The sequence below is a fragment of the Callospermophilus lateralis genome, chromosome 11 (genome assembly GCF_048772815.1).
Source record: "Callospermophilus lateralis isolate mCalLat2 chromosome 11, mCalLat2.hap1, whole genome shotgun sequence".
In the NCBI taxonomy this organism is placed as follows: domain Eukaryota; kingdom Metazoa; phylum Chordata; class Mammalia; order Rodentia; family Sciuridae; genus Callospermophilus; species Callospermophilus lateralis.
The window spans coordinates 26,258,468-26,274,321 of NC_135315.1; the positions used below are offsets into that span (position 1 = coordinate 26,258,468).

Consider the following 15,854-nt stretch of genomic DNA (forward strand, 5'->3'; position numbering starts at 1 on the left):
TCATCACAACCAGTGATTTCACCCTGTTACCCTCCTAAGAGGAAAAGCTTGTATTTATGGATGCACAGAACACAGCTCCAGTAAGACACAGATGGTGACCTATTCCCATCCAGGCCTCCTAGAAAGAGGGTTCCCTTTACCAATTAGAAGCCCTGGTGGCAGAGTTGATCATTTCCATTACTAAGAGCTAACAGCACTTAATATATGCTCATTATGCCCATTAAACATTTACAATCCTGTGAGGTATATGTTACTCACCTGCATTTAATATTCTCATCATTTCAGAGACGATGAAATAGGCTCCGGGAGGTGGAAGAACTCGCCCAAGGTCCTTGGTCAAACAGAGAACCAAACCTAGATGAGTGTCTGTGACTCTAAAGCCTATACACTTAACAGTGTGTTTAATATTTCTGTGATTTGAGAACAGTCAAGTGTGGTTTTCTCTCACCTTTGCTTCCTCCCTTCTCCCTGATAATCCACCAGGAAGTCGGTCTCCTAGGGCTCTCATGAAAAGGCATGTTTAAGGCCAGCTGACCTCCCATTGATTCAAGTTATTCTATGTGGGGAAAACGAATATGCTTAACATAAAACATATACATGTGTGTGTGTGTATTTCCTTTTTTTTTTTGGTTCCGGGGATTGAGCCCAGTGTCACTTAACCACTGAGTCACATCCCCAGTTCTTTTGAGACAGGGTCTTGCTAAGTTGCTGAGGCTTGTCTTGAACTTATGATCCTCCTGCCTCAGCCTCCTGAGCTGCTGGGATTACAAATATGCACCACCGCATCCATCTATACATCTTATATACATCACACAAACCTAACAAGTAGGATTTCTCAATCCTCCTTTACAGATAGGAAATAAAAGGCTGACTAGGTTTAGCTATGTAAAGGTGAGTTTGGGGTTCAATTCAAAGTCCGAGCCCAGAGAGCACATTCTTCCTGAGCAGGATCACTGGGAGTAAGGTTATTTTAAGGCTTAATGCAGATCCTTACTCTGCTGTGAGCATTCTTATTTAGTTCTTAGCAGTTATAAGGGAGTCTGGAATAAAAGTTGTGCGGCCTAAACATCCTGCTGGTGAAGTTGGTGTGAGGCCGCATCAGATGCTGGTGTTTTCGACACCCAAGCAGAATCCGTGTTTTGTACAGAGCAGTGATATTCTCTGAACAGTTCCAGGTCATGTGGAGGAGCTTGACCAGATTGTGTTGGTATTTTCAGTGGATGACAGAGTGCTTGGCCACCAAGGGAGCCTGGGGAAGGACATTGCCCAGGAGAAGTTACCAAGAGTAGAAGTTATTTGGGGTTGTTAATTTTTGGAAGAGATTTATGCAGAGTTTTCCTTCTAAAGCCTCATTCTTTGATTTACGTTTGAACTGGAAAATATTTCAGGCATCCAAATAACCAAACTGGAAGACAGAACAGTTGAAATCCACAAAGCCTTGTTATGTTGGCCAGGGGCAGGGTGTGATGATGAGGATGGCATGTGGGAATGACCTGGGGGTGTTCAAGTTTGTGCAATGAACACATATTTTCCACCAACTTCTGGAAGCGTGGCATCTGCTGTGAACTCTGACATCACAAAACCAAAAAGATTTTGTCACTAAAGAGAGGAAAGCAAATCAGATGATCTTTGGGGAGCTTCTATCCTGAGGAGGTTTCTAGGACAAGAACTAAACTAAAAATCCATCTTGAGAGATAGGAATCAGAGCCACCCCCTGATCCAACCTCCTTCCTTCCTGCACTCCCACAGCTTCTGCTGTCCGCTTCTTACCTTCCCTCCCCATCCCACCTCTGGGTTTGGTGGCTAAGGAAATTCTAAGCTCGCTCTCTCTCTCTTCATAATGTTACTGTACAAAGGTTGAAATAGTGAACAACGTATTAAAATGTCCATATTCAAAGACAGCTTCTCCCAAGAGTGATGGGCTGGCTGCACACTTCCAGTGTCCGGCTTCCTCTGCTTTTAAGGAGCACATTCTGTCCCCTGGGAACGTGTCAGAAGAAAAAGATCCACCACCTTGTTCTTTCTCTCCACTGGTTGTCCCTCCATTGGAAAAGGGGCATTCGAGGGATTCCAGGCTTCTCAGAGTTTCCCGTGAATTTTTGACCTGTTCTTCATGACTTGCTCACTCCTTCTAGATCTAGAACACCTCAGAGAGGTGTGTCTCTTCCTTCTGGCTCATACTTCTATGTGTTCCTTTGGGCTTGGGTATTATCTTCTGCTAGACTGTAGCCCCTTGAGAGGTTCCAACTGTGTGTGTGTGTGTGTGTGTGTGTGTGTGTGTGTGAGAGAGAGAGAGAGAGAGAGAGAGAGAGAGAGAGAGAGCGCGCGAGCTAGTGAGCGAGCCCGCATTGGTTCCTAACCCAGTATGTGTTCCATGAATGTGTTGAATGAATAAACAATGGCTGTTCAGTCGTATCTCACTTTGTTTGAAAGAAAATTTAGGGACATGAATGGAATCTGAGCCCAGGGCAGCAACTTGAGCCATTACAACCCTTTTGTTGTAACAAGTGAAGCCCAGGAACAAAGACACTGGTAACCGAAGTGCCTATTATTTCTTGAAGAGTCTGATGATCCAGAGAGCAGTGGTGATGTGGGTAAATAAAACCAGCACATAGCTCTCAAACTTTAATATCTTACAACACATTTCTCTGTCCTAATTTTGCCTGGAAAATGTTGATATTAAAAAGAATTTGGCTGGCCATGGTGGCACATGCCTGTAATCCCAGAAGCTTGGGAGATTGAGGCTGAGGATTTTGAGTTCAAGGCCAGCCTCAGCAACTTAGAAAAGCCCTAAGCAACTTAACAAGACCCTGTCTTAACTCAAAATAAAAAATAAAAAGGGCTGAAAAAAAAAAAAAAGAGTTTGGAGTTGAAGCAAGCAATCACTTACAGGAGAGGGAAACTTGGCACAAACTGATATTACATGGCCTCCTAAATAATTGAAGGTGATTCTTGTATAAAGCCTACCTATTGGGGCTGGGGATATAGCTTAGTCAGTGGAGTGCTTGCTGTGTAGGCACAGGCCCTGGGTTCAATCCCCAGCAACACACACACACACCCCTATCTATTGAGGACAAACAAGGCATCATGGCCTCTAGAGTCCCTAAACAGGCAGCACATAAAAGCTGCTTACCTTCCTTCAAAATCTGGGAGAAAACAGAGTCATCTGGACCCTGCAGCATGCCTGACTGGGGGTTCTGGTCCTGGATCTCAGAACTGCAGAGCCTCTGCCAAGGGAAACCCATCTGCAGGGTTAACCCCGGGGGCAGCGGTGCAGAATCTCCCTGCTCTATTATCCTGAAACAAAGGCAACAGACACACACCCTAGCCTCCTTTTTGCCTGGCAGATGCTCCTGGGAGATATCTACCTTCATCTCTCTGTTACACTTCCACAGTACCTAAAAACATCTTTGAAATTTTGTGATAACAAGAGTCTTCTTCCAAAAAATATTTCTCTTTTTTAAGTTCCCCACTCCCAATTTTTCTCTTCCCTTCTTTCAATCTTTTGCAAGATTCATAGAAATGCTATTTCCCCAGATAAAATCCTTATAGCCATATGAAAACTAGGCTGTGCTCAAAAGCTTTAGTTAAAGAGCCTCTGGTGACACCTTAGTTTCTAGAAAGGCTGCCCAGGGATTGCGGCTGTCTTAAGCATTGTATTGAAGTGGTTTAGGGATCCTCATTGTGTTTCCTGGAAATAGAAAGGAGTTAACAGAAAGTAAGCCACTTGGGCTCTAATGAGGTTTGGAATGGTAGGTAGTTTACAAAGCAAGGAGAATTATTTTTGGGAAAAGAGCTTCGAGAGCAAGTAGGCAGATATGGAAAATCAGAGTGAAAAAAAGAACAGGCACGTTCAATACAAAACAAAATCCAGCCTTCATCCTTCTAGAAAAGAATTGATGGGTGGTGAGGAGGTGGCAAGGAAAAGCCATCTGAAAGGAGGACCTGCATGTAGGGCAGAACAGGAAAAGGGACAGTGCCTAGGAACTACTTGGCCTGTGTCCAAGGTAACTGTACTAAAATGGACAATATATGCATGGGCCTATGGGTCCATTTCTTAAGCCACACTGATGAGACACGGATGGTATTCCCTTCTCTCAGTATCCAGAAGTCATCCATGCATACCCATTGGCTGGATATCCGGCTAGGCCAATACCACATCCATGCTTGTCACACTTTATTTGTGCCCTAAAGGAAGGATGACATTGTTTTTTTTTTTTTTTTTAATATTTTTTAGTTGTAGATGGACACAACATCTTTTTATTTTTATTTATTTTTATATGGTGCTGAGGATTGAACCCAGGGCCTCACACTTGCTAGGCAAGCACTCTACCACTGAGCCATGACCCCAGCCCGATGACATTGTTTTAAATCAGAATCTGGTTGTAGGGGGAACACATGACCCAGCCTTCATATCCCTCAGAGTCTATGGCACCATAGTTTCCCAGTTCTGTCAATAGGGCAAAGGAAGGAAAAGAAAGAGACCTCAAGAACTATAGAAGGACGTGTAGAGAAACAGCATTTAAAAATAGCTGCAACCTGATGGCTGGGGAGGAAGTTTATGTTTGACTTTAACATTCAGTCATTCAGTGTTAAAAAAAAAAAAAAAAAAAAAACATAAAAGCAATGTGTACCTCATTTTGTCAATGTGGCTTTTCCACAATTATTTTTGAAACACTTGAGGAGTGTATAGACAGAAGGGATGCGACCTACGATATATGCCAAGGTTTGTCTAAAAATATTTTACACCTGTTCTCTGTTCTGCACACTGGTCATATTTTGTCCGTGAAGTAAGTACTCATAATGCCAGACGGAATGTTTTTTTCCTTCCAAGTCCTCAATGTTTTTCCCTTCTGCAAAGCAAACCTCCTCTTCTTTTCTACCTGCACTAACATACAGCTAGCATCACTCTCCAAAGGACATTTCCATCACCAGAGCTACCTTTCAACTCCTCCTATTCCTGGGCCACTGTTGTTTAAAGGACAACAACCACTGTTCAATATTTTTTCACAACATCGTGGACTTTAATGTAGCCTACATTTTTGGCTGCTCTCAATAGGAATGTCAAACGGTATATTGGTTTAAATCAACTTGTCAATGACATGAAAAAGAACGCTCAACACTGGTTTACCTCAGGGCAACAGAACTAGAAATATGAGCTCAGTGACATTTATTACCAAAACATGAATAGAATAGCTTTTTGGATGTTACTATATAAATTACTCATTGATACAAGTAACTGACTAGACAATGAAATATTGATATGGGAAGACAGGTCTTCATTTACTTTTCTGATTTTAAAGGGCAGCAAATATGTCTAAAGTTCTGAACTCCATGGCTTCTAAATACCATAAGCCTTTGAAGACACATGTTCTATTAGTCCACTAACAATTTTCAATGGCAGGGGATTAATTCTCATTGCTTCCCAAGAAGTACACTGATATTACTGTAGCTGCTTTACAGATGAATAAACTGAGCCATCAGAGCCAAAAGACGATAAGATTAAGCAAAGAAATAGACCTATAATTTCAAAGAGTCTCCAGACATGAATTGCCTTCTGATTAAAAATTTTTCCCCCCAAAATTTGCCTAATTGTGAAAAGATCTCAAAATCTAACAGGATATACATATATATTTTAGAAAACTTAATATATGTTAATATTGATCCTAGATCCTAAATAAGATAATATCTTACAAATATGCTATATATATATATATATATATATATATATATATATATAGTAAGTGTTCTAAAATATACAAATCTTAAAACTGATATACTGATATAAACATGGTTAGTAGAGGTTTACTACTTACAAGTGAAATTCCATTAATAGCAAGACTATTAGCCCAATCTAAATCTCTAGTAGCCCACAGAAGTGTTCAGCAGTATTTGGTTTAAATTCCAACCAATCCCCAAGTCTAAGTATAAGGTAATTTAGTATAATGGGATTTAGTCCATATCAAAACTACAGAAATTCTTATGGTTCATTTAAAAATTGGATGTTTCTGTTTACTGTGCACTTTAAACATATTCAAAACTGATAGTAACAATAAAAGGTATGTAAGTCCATCCATAATAGCTAATGCTTCTAGAATGTAACCACTTTTTATTTTAAATCAAAACATATTTTGAATTTTTCAAAAACAAGTTTTAAATAAGAGGGTCATTTGGATTCCTTAACATTTTGTAATAAAAGAAAAAAAATTCTCAGAACATATAACCTATAGAAATCACATATTACAAAGGTTTGCCTTAAGATAACTTCAGTAATTTACAAATAAATCATAGATACAATAGGGGCTTGGGTTGTGGTTCAGCACATGTGAGGTGCTGGGTTTGATCCTCAGCACCACATAAATAAATAAATAAATAAATTTTAAGTTATTTTAAAAATCATCGATACAAGAAACATATTGTTAAACATTACTTTGAACTCTCTTTGGAGTGTTTGTCAGTAACCACAGATAAGAAATGTTTAGGAAAATAGGCACAGGATCAATGGTTAAAGTAATATGTCCACTGAATTTATAGTCTCTAACACCAGGAAATCATTAGTAGTTCTAAAATGAGAATTTACATGATTGAATTAAGAAAACCAACAAAATGACAGCATTGATGTGACTTATAATTTCTAGAGACATTTCCAGACATCCTATGATATATAGCTTTTGGCCAATGGAAATACAAAGTATCCCTCTCAAAACGTCATCATAACTTATGATCGTTGTGCTTTGGTTTGGGTATAGTGTCCCCAAAGGTCCCTGTGTTAAAGGCTTGGTTCCCAGGGTGGCCCTCTTGGGAAATGCTGTGGACCTTTAAGAGGTGGTGCCTATGAACAACCAATTAAAAAAAAAAAAAAAAAAAAGAGGTGGTGCCTAGTGGGAGGTCCTTAGGTCACTGGAACTGTGTCTTCGAAAGAGATCATGGGACCCTAGCCTATATCTCTTTCCTTCCTGGCTCATGATATGAGTGGGTTGCTCTAGCTGGTGCTCGTCATCATTGCAATCTGGTGCCCTCACCAGAGCCCAAAGCAAGGGGGCCATCCAATCCTGGACAGGAACCTCCAGGACCTGAGTGAAATAAACCTTTTTTCTTTATATTAATTATCTCAGGCATTTCATTACAGTAACAAATCTGGTAAATATGAATAGGCTTCCACTAGACCCTTCTCATTAATACTTTTGTAGGTTTTCTGTAAGTCATACCTTTAAAAAAAAAAAAGGTTTTTATCCTCCAATTTTAAATCAGCATAGCAGCTAATCTGAGAGGACAAAGCATAGGGTTTAAGAGTATGAACTCGGGCATGGGGATGTGGTTCAAGCGGTAGCGCGCTCGCCTGGCATGCATGCGGCCTGGGTTCGATCCTCAATACAAACAAAGATGTTGTGTCCGCTGAAAAACTAAAAAATAAATATTAAAATTCTCTCTCTCTTCTTTAAAAAAAAAAAAAAAGAATGAACTCTGAAATCATTACTCAAATTTGAATACCAAGTCTGCCATGTATTAGCCATTCAATCTTGGGTGAGGTAAGCTTTTTGTACCTCAGGCCCTCCTCAACCCCTCTTCCCTCTGGTCTTCATATTGGGTTAGAACTGTGCTTGACATATAGTGCTATGTATTTAAATGAATCATTTAGAAGATTAAAAAAATGACTTCAGTGAACACATGCTACTACTTTTCCAATTGCATGCACAGATATCGATCCTAGATTCTTTCAACAAGATAATATTTTACCAATATGCTACGACTAAGGAACTCTGATCTCAAGTGACCTCCTGGGCCAAACTAATTAAGCATCAACTAATTGGTATACTAAACAATGACATGGATTTTATTCAGTGATGACAGTTTCACATACTTGTTTCTAATAGGGCTATTTTCCTCTTATCTGTTCTCACACTAGAGTTGTTACACAACCTCTGACAAAAGCCTGAATTCCAGCCAAACAAGTCAGTCCTATATCTGTGGATTTTACATCCATGGATTCAACCTACCACAGATCCAAGATACGTGGGGGGAAAAATGTGCTCAACACGTAGACTTTTTTTCTTGTCTTATTCCCTAAACAACACAGTATAGTGACTATTTATGTAGCATTTACATTGTATTAGGTAGTAGAAGTAATCTAGAAATGATTTAAAGTAGAAGATATGCAAATACTACACCAGTTTATATTAGGGACTTGCACATCCTCAGAATTTGGTATCTGTGGAGGGTCTTAGAACCAATCCTATGGGAAAATAGGTATGATTGCATACTTGAGGTATTGTGCCATTATGCCTGTGTTATTTGGTGTAAGAAATGGGTGTGGAGGAAGGTCTACAACCAGCATTTTTGTTTCATTAGCTAATATATTTCTAAAGAGACATACTTTATTTTCTTTATATGTTAGAGACTTATTTTAACATAACCTAAGTCCTAAAAGTTAGGTCAAATCTCTCAACTGATGCCAGCATCTAAGACATCTGTATGTGAATGAAATTAATGACAACACACATTAGAATAACATTTCAAATTCAGGGGCACCTTTAGTTCCACCTTCAACAGCTAACTAATTACAGTAAATGAACATTATTATAAAGAGACATTTTGGCTGAAGAAAGCCAACATATGTCATCTATTGTAGGTAAAAGTTATTCGAAGATTTCACACTGCATCTGATTTTAGAAAAAATAAAAACAGGGCAGTGAAATACACTAGGAAAGCTACTGTTTGGTTATCATTGAGCTACACAACCTATAAAGCAGTGTGTTGGACCCCAGAAGAGAGCACTCAGAGGCTGCTGTGGTCAAAAAGCTGAAAAAGACCTCTGAAGATAATTAACTCCTCAAACTGGAACCTAAACAATCTTCATGCAAAGGGCCAAAAGCTGATGGCATAGTGGGGAGAAAAAGATTTGGGGCTAAGATATAAGCTTTTTAAGATGTACTAGACAAAAGCACCTTTTAAAATGTTTCCATTCCTAATGAGCAAAAAAGATGTGAAAACAAGGCCTTTGTTCATTCTCTTAAAAAAAAAAAAAAGTCCTCATGAAGCTCAAATTATACCAAGTTTCATGAAATCAATCAAGTAAAATTTGAGTTAATCCTTCTCAAGTGCCAAACTATTTGTACCAAGATAAATTTTCCCTAAGAACTAAAACATTCATACATTAAGCTCAATATTTAAAATCTGAACGTGTATGTGTTCTAGTCCATTACAAATGATTGTGTATGTACTCTCCAGCTGCCTAATTCTGATTTTCAGAAAACGTTAATGATAGCCTTTCTTTACTCAACGGCCAGTTTTCTTTCAAGTTAAGCCTATGATAACTTCACCAAGCTCTCTAGCAACTAGTGCTTAAACCATTCCCCATTCCGATAGCTATTCCAACTTTGTGATCACAAAGGCACATAATTGGAAGTGCTGGCAGACCAGCTCTGTTGGTTCCACTCACTGTTCCAATGCTTCTTCATAGCCTCATTCTGTCCACTAAAGGACAAAGGGCTCACCATGGAGCTGGCGGAACAGCTTAGCTCTTGTTATTTTCAGAGCTTGTTTCCTTAAAACTTTTTTATTGCTCTACACTGCATGGGTAAGTGACAAAAGGCTTTTGTAGACTGGTGTCCAAAAAAACTCATTTGAGACCAAATTTATTTCACTGGTAACCCAGACGTGCTGGTTTCTTGCTATAAAAGCACTGAATTATTTTTTTTTCTTAAAGTTCAAGATAATATTCTCACTAATACGATGTCAACACTGCATCAATGAACAATTTAAACAGTATAATGAGTCATCATTTTACTTAAAGGTATTCTTCCAAATCACCAGTTAAAATAAAAACAAACAAAAAACTCCATCCTTATCAAGACCCTAAATTTGATACACTGTCTGCAACTCATCTTTAAAACCCCCAAACTAACAGATTAGCTACCACTTGCAAAAACATTTTTGCTGGGAAAGTGAACACAGATACTAACATTTAACACCTTGTCTAAACATGATTAGATTTGATCACAAGTACTCTAGCTATATACAATGTCTGAACTTTAATTGTAAGAATTAGTATACAGATTTTTTCTTTTTTTTAAAGTTAGGTCAGCTGCTTTGTCCAAGTGTTCCGAACTATCGAACTATTCATTACAAAACAGAAAATTGATACTATGGGCTTTCCATATGCATTTCAAATAAATCCTCTATTACATGAGTAAACTTCATCATATCACTTTACTCTCAGAGATCAGCATGACTTTTAAAAATTTGCTATAAAATAGGGTTAAGTAGTCTTAACATATCTCCATTGTGGGGAGACAAACATGGACTGAGGGTTGCTAACAAATAATGCTGTCCCAAGCACTGGCCAGGCTACATAGTTTTGGTAGGACAACTTTTTATGTGGCAAACCACTATCTGATGCACTAGAAGAGCAATTGCTTCCATTATTCCTTTGTGATTCAATGAGTCAGAACTTTCTTTATCATTAGAATTTATAACATAAGGGCTGGCGTTGTGGTTCAGTGGTAGCGTGCTTGCCTAGCAAGCACGAGGCCCTGGGTTCGATCCTCAGCACCACATGAAAGCAAATAAAGGTATTGTGTCTAACTACAACTAAAAAAAAAAAAAAAAGAATTTACAACATAACTCCAGCTACTATCTTTAGCAAAAGGCTTAAAAACAAAGACCACACACAGTAGGCATTTTTAATTTTAAAGAATTTTAATACAAACTTAATATAAACTATTTCAGTCCCTCTTAACATGTAAGACACTGACTCAAAATACTTTTATACCGTTTTTTTCAAGTATTGCACAATATAGGTACAAAATTAATATTTACGATTACATTTTCTTCCATAATATATAGCAAAAATCTTTAAACCTTTAACAGAAAATACATTTTTTTGAAAAAGCAAATATTCGTACATTTTAATTCCACCACTAAAGGAATATCCTGTACACAATTTTTAGAATAGTTGATGTCTTTAAGATGGATATTTTACAATTTCAGTAAAAAAAATACAACATGAAGCTGCTGCTGTCACAGATCACTGTAGTAAAAAGATATAAATGCAATACCATGTCGTAGAAACAATATATATATCCTCTGATATTTTACAAACTTTGTACTAAATTAAATTATACAATTAGAAAAGACCAATAAACCCACTTATTAGTGCTATTTTTTTATAAAAAAAAAAAAATCAGCCATGTCCTTGCTATATCTTAAATACTGTAAGAGGCCATATCTGAGAGTATACTTTAAAATATACAGTCAGTATAAAAGAACTTTGTGCTTGGTTGGCAAATGAAAAATGATGCATGTTTTATTTTTGTAACCAAGCCTGAATGTATCCTTACTATAAGCTTAAAAAAAAAGAAATCTCAAGGAGGTGAAAAAAGTCCCCTTGGGCCCGTGCATTTTAACTTGTACGATACACTTTTTTTTTTTTTTTTTTAGTTAGCCATAACAGGCTGGAATTGCTGGTTAGAATACTGCATGTTATTTAAGCTAAAATTCAAGCCATCTACAAAAGACTTCTCGTTGAGGCCACCATAGGCCGCAAATACATCAAAGGCATTACTGTACTGGAGAGGACTGAGGTTAAGGGGGCTGTCACCTGGGAACATTCCATTGGTACTACTACCTTGACCCTGCATATTAGGAAAAATAAATTCCTTGGCATTAGGAGAAAGAGCAGAGGTTTTCTGCTGTTGCTGCTGCTGTGGTGGTGGCGGCGGCTGGGATGGCTGCTGCTGCTGCTGCTGCTGTGGTTGCTGCTGGCTACCCAGGCCCAGCCCGTACAGAGAGTGCATTGAGGAAGAGATGGCTTTCTGCTTCAAGAGGTCATTCACATTCAGGCCGAGGTTGATAGGAGAAGTACGAGAAACCTTGTTGCTCCGGCCACTATTCTTCATTTTGGTAGAGCCGAACTTGGTGGCAGCAAAAGTGGCAGTGGTAAAGGTTAAAGGCTGAGTGGACCGGGGCATGAAGGTAGGGCTTACAGCAGCAGAGTGACCAAAGGGAGGCGATGGAGAGCTGGACACTGAAGAGGCTGGGTCACTTATGGGCATAAAAACCTGGGCCTCTGGGTTAAAGCTGTTTTTGATCTCCTTATCCAACTCACATCCATTTTCATTATTATCATCCACATAAAGCACCTTCACTGGTCCCTTTTCACCAATTTGGTAGGAAACCTCAAATGGGTCGATCCAAACACTAAGATCCTGTGGCAGATTGCCACGAACATCATCAATGTCCAAACCACTCTCTTTGGATGCTTGTTCAATCACTGGGTCCACTTTTTCCCCTACGTGTATACATCTAAACCCTGATCCTTTGTATGGCTTTTCAGGATACCAGTGCCCTTCATATTTCTTCTTAAGAAGTCTTTCAAGCTCTTCACCAAAAATGTTGACACGTCTCCTGGGAAGCTTATTGTACAAATATGAAATAATAAAATTTAGTGCTACTTGGATTTCAAGCTGCATAGCTGCTATGCCACAAAGTTAGGTTCGTTTCAACTCCTCCACACACACACCAAAAAAAAAAAAAAAAAAAAAAAGTTCAGTTTGTGGCAGAGAAACAAATTCTCATTCAAAGTGCTGGTATTAGTAGGTTATCCTTCACCTTGAGTGGTCTTGTTCCTTTAAGAAAACAAAACAAAACAAAAGCAAACATGTCCAAATAAGATAAATGTAATGTAACTCCCATGACCTTTTTTGTTTAATCCCTAGAGTAATTTCACTTTTGAAAAGATCTAATAGGCTGGAAAACCTGGAAAATATACTCAGTAGAAATAAAGGAATACACAATAAAAAACTTAAAGTTCAAAGTCTCATAGGAAAAGGTAGATTTGCAGTTAAAACAGTATTTTAAAAAAACTTATTTTCCTTTTCTGAGTAGAATATTAAGAAGAAAAACATCTCCGGTATATTTGTTAAGTGTTCTTTCTTTTCCTTTCCTCAAGTCTCACAATAATATTTGCTGGAAAGTGTAATGGACATGCCCACTGGCCCATCCACTCCCATGTATAAATGTGCCACTTTAAGAAGCTGGTCATTAATTTTTTTTTCTGGTCATTAATTTTTATTCCTTTTCATCAATTTTGAAGTGAATCCTATATTTTTGTTCATTTTGGACATATCTTGTTTAAATCTGCTCTTCAATATTAGAAATTTAGAAATTTGAAAAGTTAGAAAAATTATTTTAATTTTTGAAGTTCATGATGCCAAATTAAAAGTACTCTATCCTAAATGAACTGTCACCCTAATAATTACGAACCAAGTTATTCCGTATGGTTGTGGCCTTAAAACACACTAAGAACACACAATGTAATAGTTGCACTTCTTTGTGCTTCTTTTTTTCCTTTTCAGCATGTATTTTCCCAAATCTGAAATGCCTCTTAAGCAGCAAGTATAACAAAAACAACGATCAACTTAAAAACTCTTATTGATTATTCTGTTTAAAGGGCAGGGTTTCTCAGTTTTATTCCGATTTTAAAAGCTACGTCCCTCCCTCTCTGGATAAGAAAACAGCCCAGAGAGACATGTATGATAAGGTCGACCTTTAAACGTTTGCTGGATCAGCACTGGGTGGGGATAAGAAAAGAACAAGGGCAAACAGAAGATATTTGCAAAGGAGATCTATTTGTACACCGAGGTTGATTAAAAAGGACATTTAAAAATCAAGTTGGTATTAATCCGTCTGTTCCATTTTCCATACTGGCGGTGACAAAGGGAAAAGAATCCCTGGCTGCCCCCAAACTACAAACACTTTCCAAGCCAAACCCGAGTGTCGGCAAAGGCAGCTGATTAGGCTCAATTGCTTGAAGGTGCAGCCGGGCGAGATTCAGGCTCGGTGGAAGATAGTTTCAAGCAACGCCTTAAGTCAGGAGTGTGAAGAATTACATAAACAGCTAGTTGGGTCTCATTAGATTTCTGCTCACAGCCTTGGGAGCCCAAGCGCTACGGCAGCAGCAACAGCAAGAGGAGGTGGAGGAGGAGGAGAAAGAGTACGAGCCTGCTGTTGGAGGGGGACCGCCACGGGAAATGGAAAGGCAACCTCTCGCGGCCGGGCAGCGGGCCCCGGGCAGGTCGGGGCGCCGGCTGCAGCCGGGACAGCCGCTCCCCTCCCCCGCCGTAACCTGACCCGCCGCTCCCCGCCCCCCGCCCCAGGCGCCTGGGACCCGGCCAGCGCCCGGGGAAGCACCGGTCCCCGACACCATTTTCGGCCTGGGCGGCCACCCGCCCCTCGGACCCCAGCGCGCCCCGCGAGCTCGCCGCTCCTCCCGGGCGCCCCAACCCCCGACTCCCGTCAGCTTGCCCAGGCCGCCTTCCGCCGATCACCCACCCGGTCCGGGCCGAGCCCCAAGCCTCGGGCCGGGCCCCCGGAGCCGCTCCCTTTGGGTCCCGGCAGCTGCCGCCCCTCCGCGCCCGGACAGCGACGCCGTCATCCCAGAGCCCCGGGGCTCGACGACACTGCAGCCCCTCCCTTGCTGCCTCGGCTCCGGCTCCCGACCCGGGTCGCCCCGTCCGTCGCTCCGCGATACTTACGGGCTGCGTCCGCCACAGACCCACGGCTGGGCTGGGGAGAAGGGGAGGCAGGGCGGGGGCACGAGAGGGTCGGGAGCGGCGAGCTGGCTGGGTGCAAGAGGTCGCTGCCGCCGGATGGGGAACGAAGGCCTCGGGAGGGCCTCAGGAGCTCGCCGTTTCTGGCTCGGGGTGGCGGGGATCAGGGTCAGGTGAGCGCGCTCACTTCACACAGCCCGGTGCCCCGGCCCAGCGTCCCCGTACTGCGCCCACTCCGCGCCGGGCCAGAGCTTCGCTCCTTCTGCCGCGGCGCGCGCCCCGCCTCTCGTTTTATATTCTCCTCCCTGCCCCCCATCCCCTCCGTGGGGGTGCGCGCGCCCGTCCGCGTCACACAACTCGGGGCGGCGTAACCATTCCCCGCCCTCTCCTCTCCGCACTCCGGACCCTAGCTGCTGGTTCCGCCCCTGCCCTGCCCCCCGACGCCATTGGCCAAGTCCCGCCTGCCCTGGTACTGACGGGCGGTGGACGACCGGGGTGGGGAAGGCCACACCCCCTGTATGCGAGATGGCCAATGAGCCCACGACCTGGAGAGAGCGTGGGCGGGATTAAGAGAAAATTTGGAAAGGGATTGGAGGAGAGACGTGCCAATACAGGCGAAAGGGGTGGAGCGGGGCTCTGACGCTCCGTGAGGCGGTGAGCGCGGGGGAGAAGGGGGAGGGGAGTGGAGCAGGTGGCGGAGCGGCGGGGGAGAGCTCAAGTCCTGGAGCGGGAGGGGAGAGTGTACACAAAAATGCCCTATCCGAGTAGGACTGTGCCCAGGAAAATCCCACTCGTGGACGGGCTACCAGGTCGGACTCCAGCCCACCTCAGCGGAGTCTAGAGAAAAGGCAAAACTGTGACTGAGAAGCGTGCACCCGATTCATTGAATATTAATCCCTGCAGGGCCTAGGCCAACTGCCGTAGAGTGGCAACTGCAGAACCCAAAGCTGCCGTGCCGGGCTGGGGGTGGGGAAGGGAGGCCACCTCGCCGCTCCTCCCGCCCAGGTGACAGTTTAACTGCCTCTGCAGTGCCACCTCAGATCTCCCCGTGCGACCCGGCGGCAGCTCGGAGATGGGGGTGGCTTGAAAGTGTAAGAAGAGTCACGTTTTGTTCCAAATGTCCCAGCCCAGGCCTCCGGGCCCAGGGTGTGGCAACACGATGCCAAACTGCGTATGTATGTGTGTGTGTGGGGGGTTTATATATATACCTATTCATTTCCAGGGCTTTAACACAGATGCACAGAATAAACACTGTGCCTTCCTGTGATGCGCGTGTAAAGATAATTTTCGGCTGAACCATGTGCG

The 15,854-nt window shown here is 41.9% G+C and overlaps 1 protein-coding gene across 1 annotated transcript; it reads right to left on the minus strand.

Moving 5' to 3' along the window:
- Positions 1-10,685: 10,685 nt before the first annotated feature.
- Tob1 (transducer of ERBB2, 1) lies at positions 10,686-14,801 on the minus strand. The gene is made up of 2 exons (XM_076870752.2): positions 14,535-14,801; positions 10,686-12,626 (listed from the first exon to the last, which is right to left on the minus strand). Exon 2 carries the CDS (start codon positions 12,468-12,470, stop codon positions 11,436-11,438), a length of 1,035 nt encoding a protein of 344 aa, XP_076726867.1. The 5' UTR covers positions 12,471-12,626; positions 14,535-14,801; the 3' UTR covers positions 10,686-11,435.
- Positions 14,802-15,854: the final 1,053 nt, after the last annotated feature.

Coding starts and splice junctions, on each gene's coding strand:
- Tob1 (XM_076870752.2), bottom strand. CDS start 12,470: ATGCAGCTTGAAATCCAAGTAGCACTAAATTTTATTATTTCATATTTG.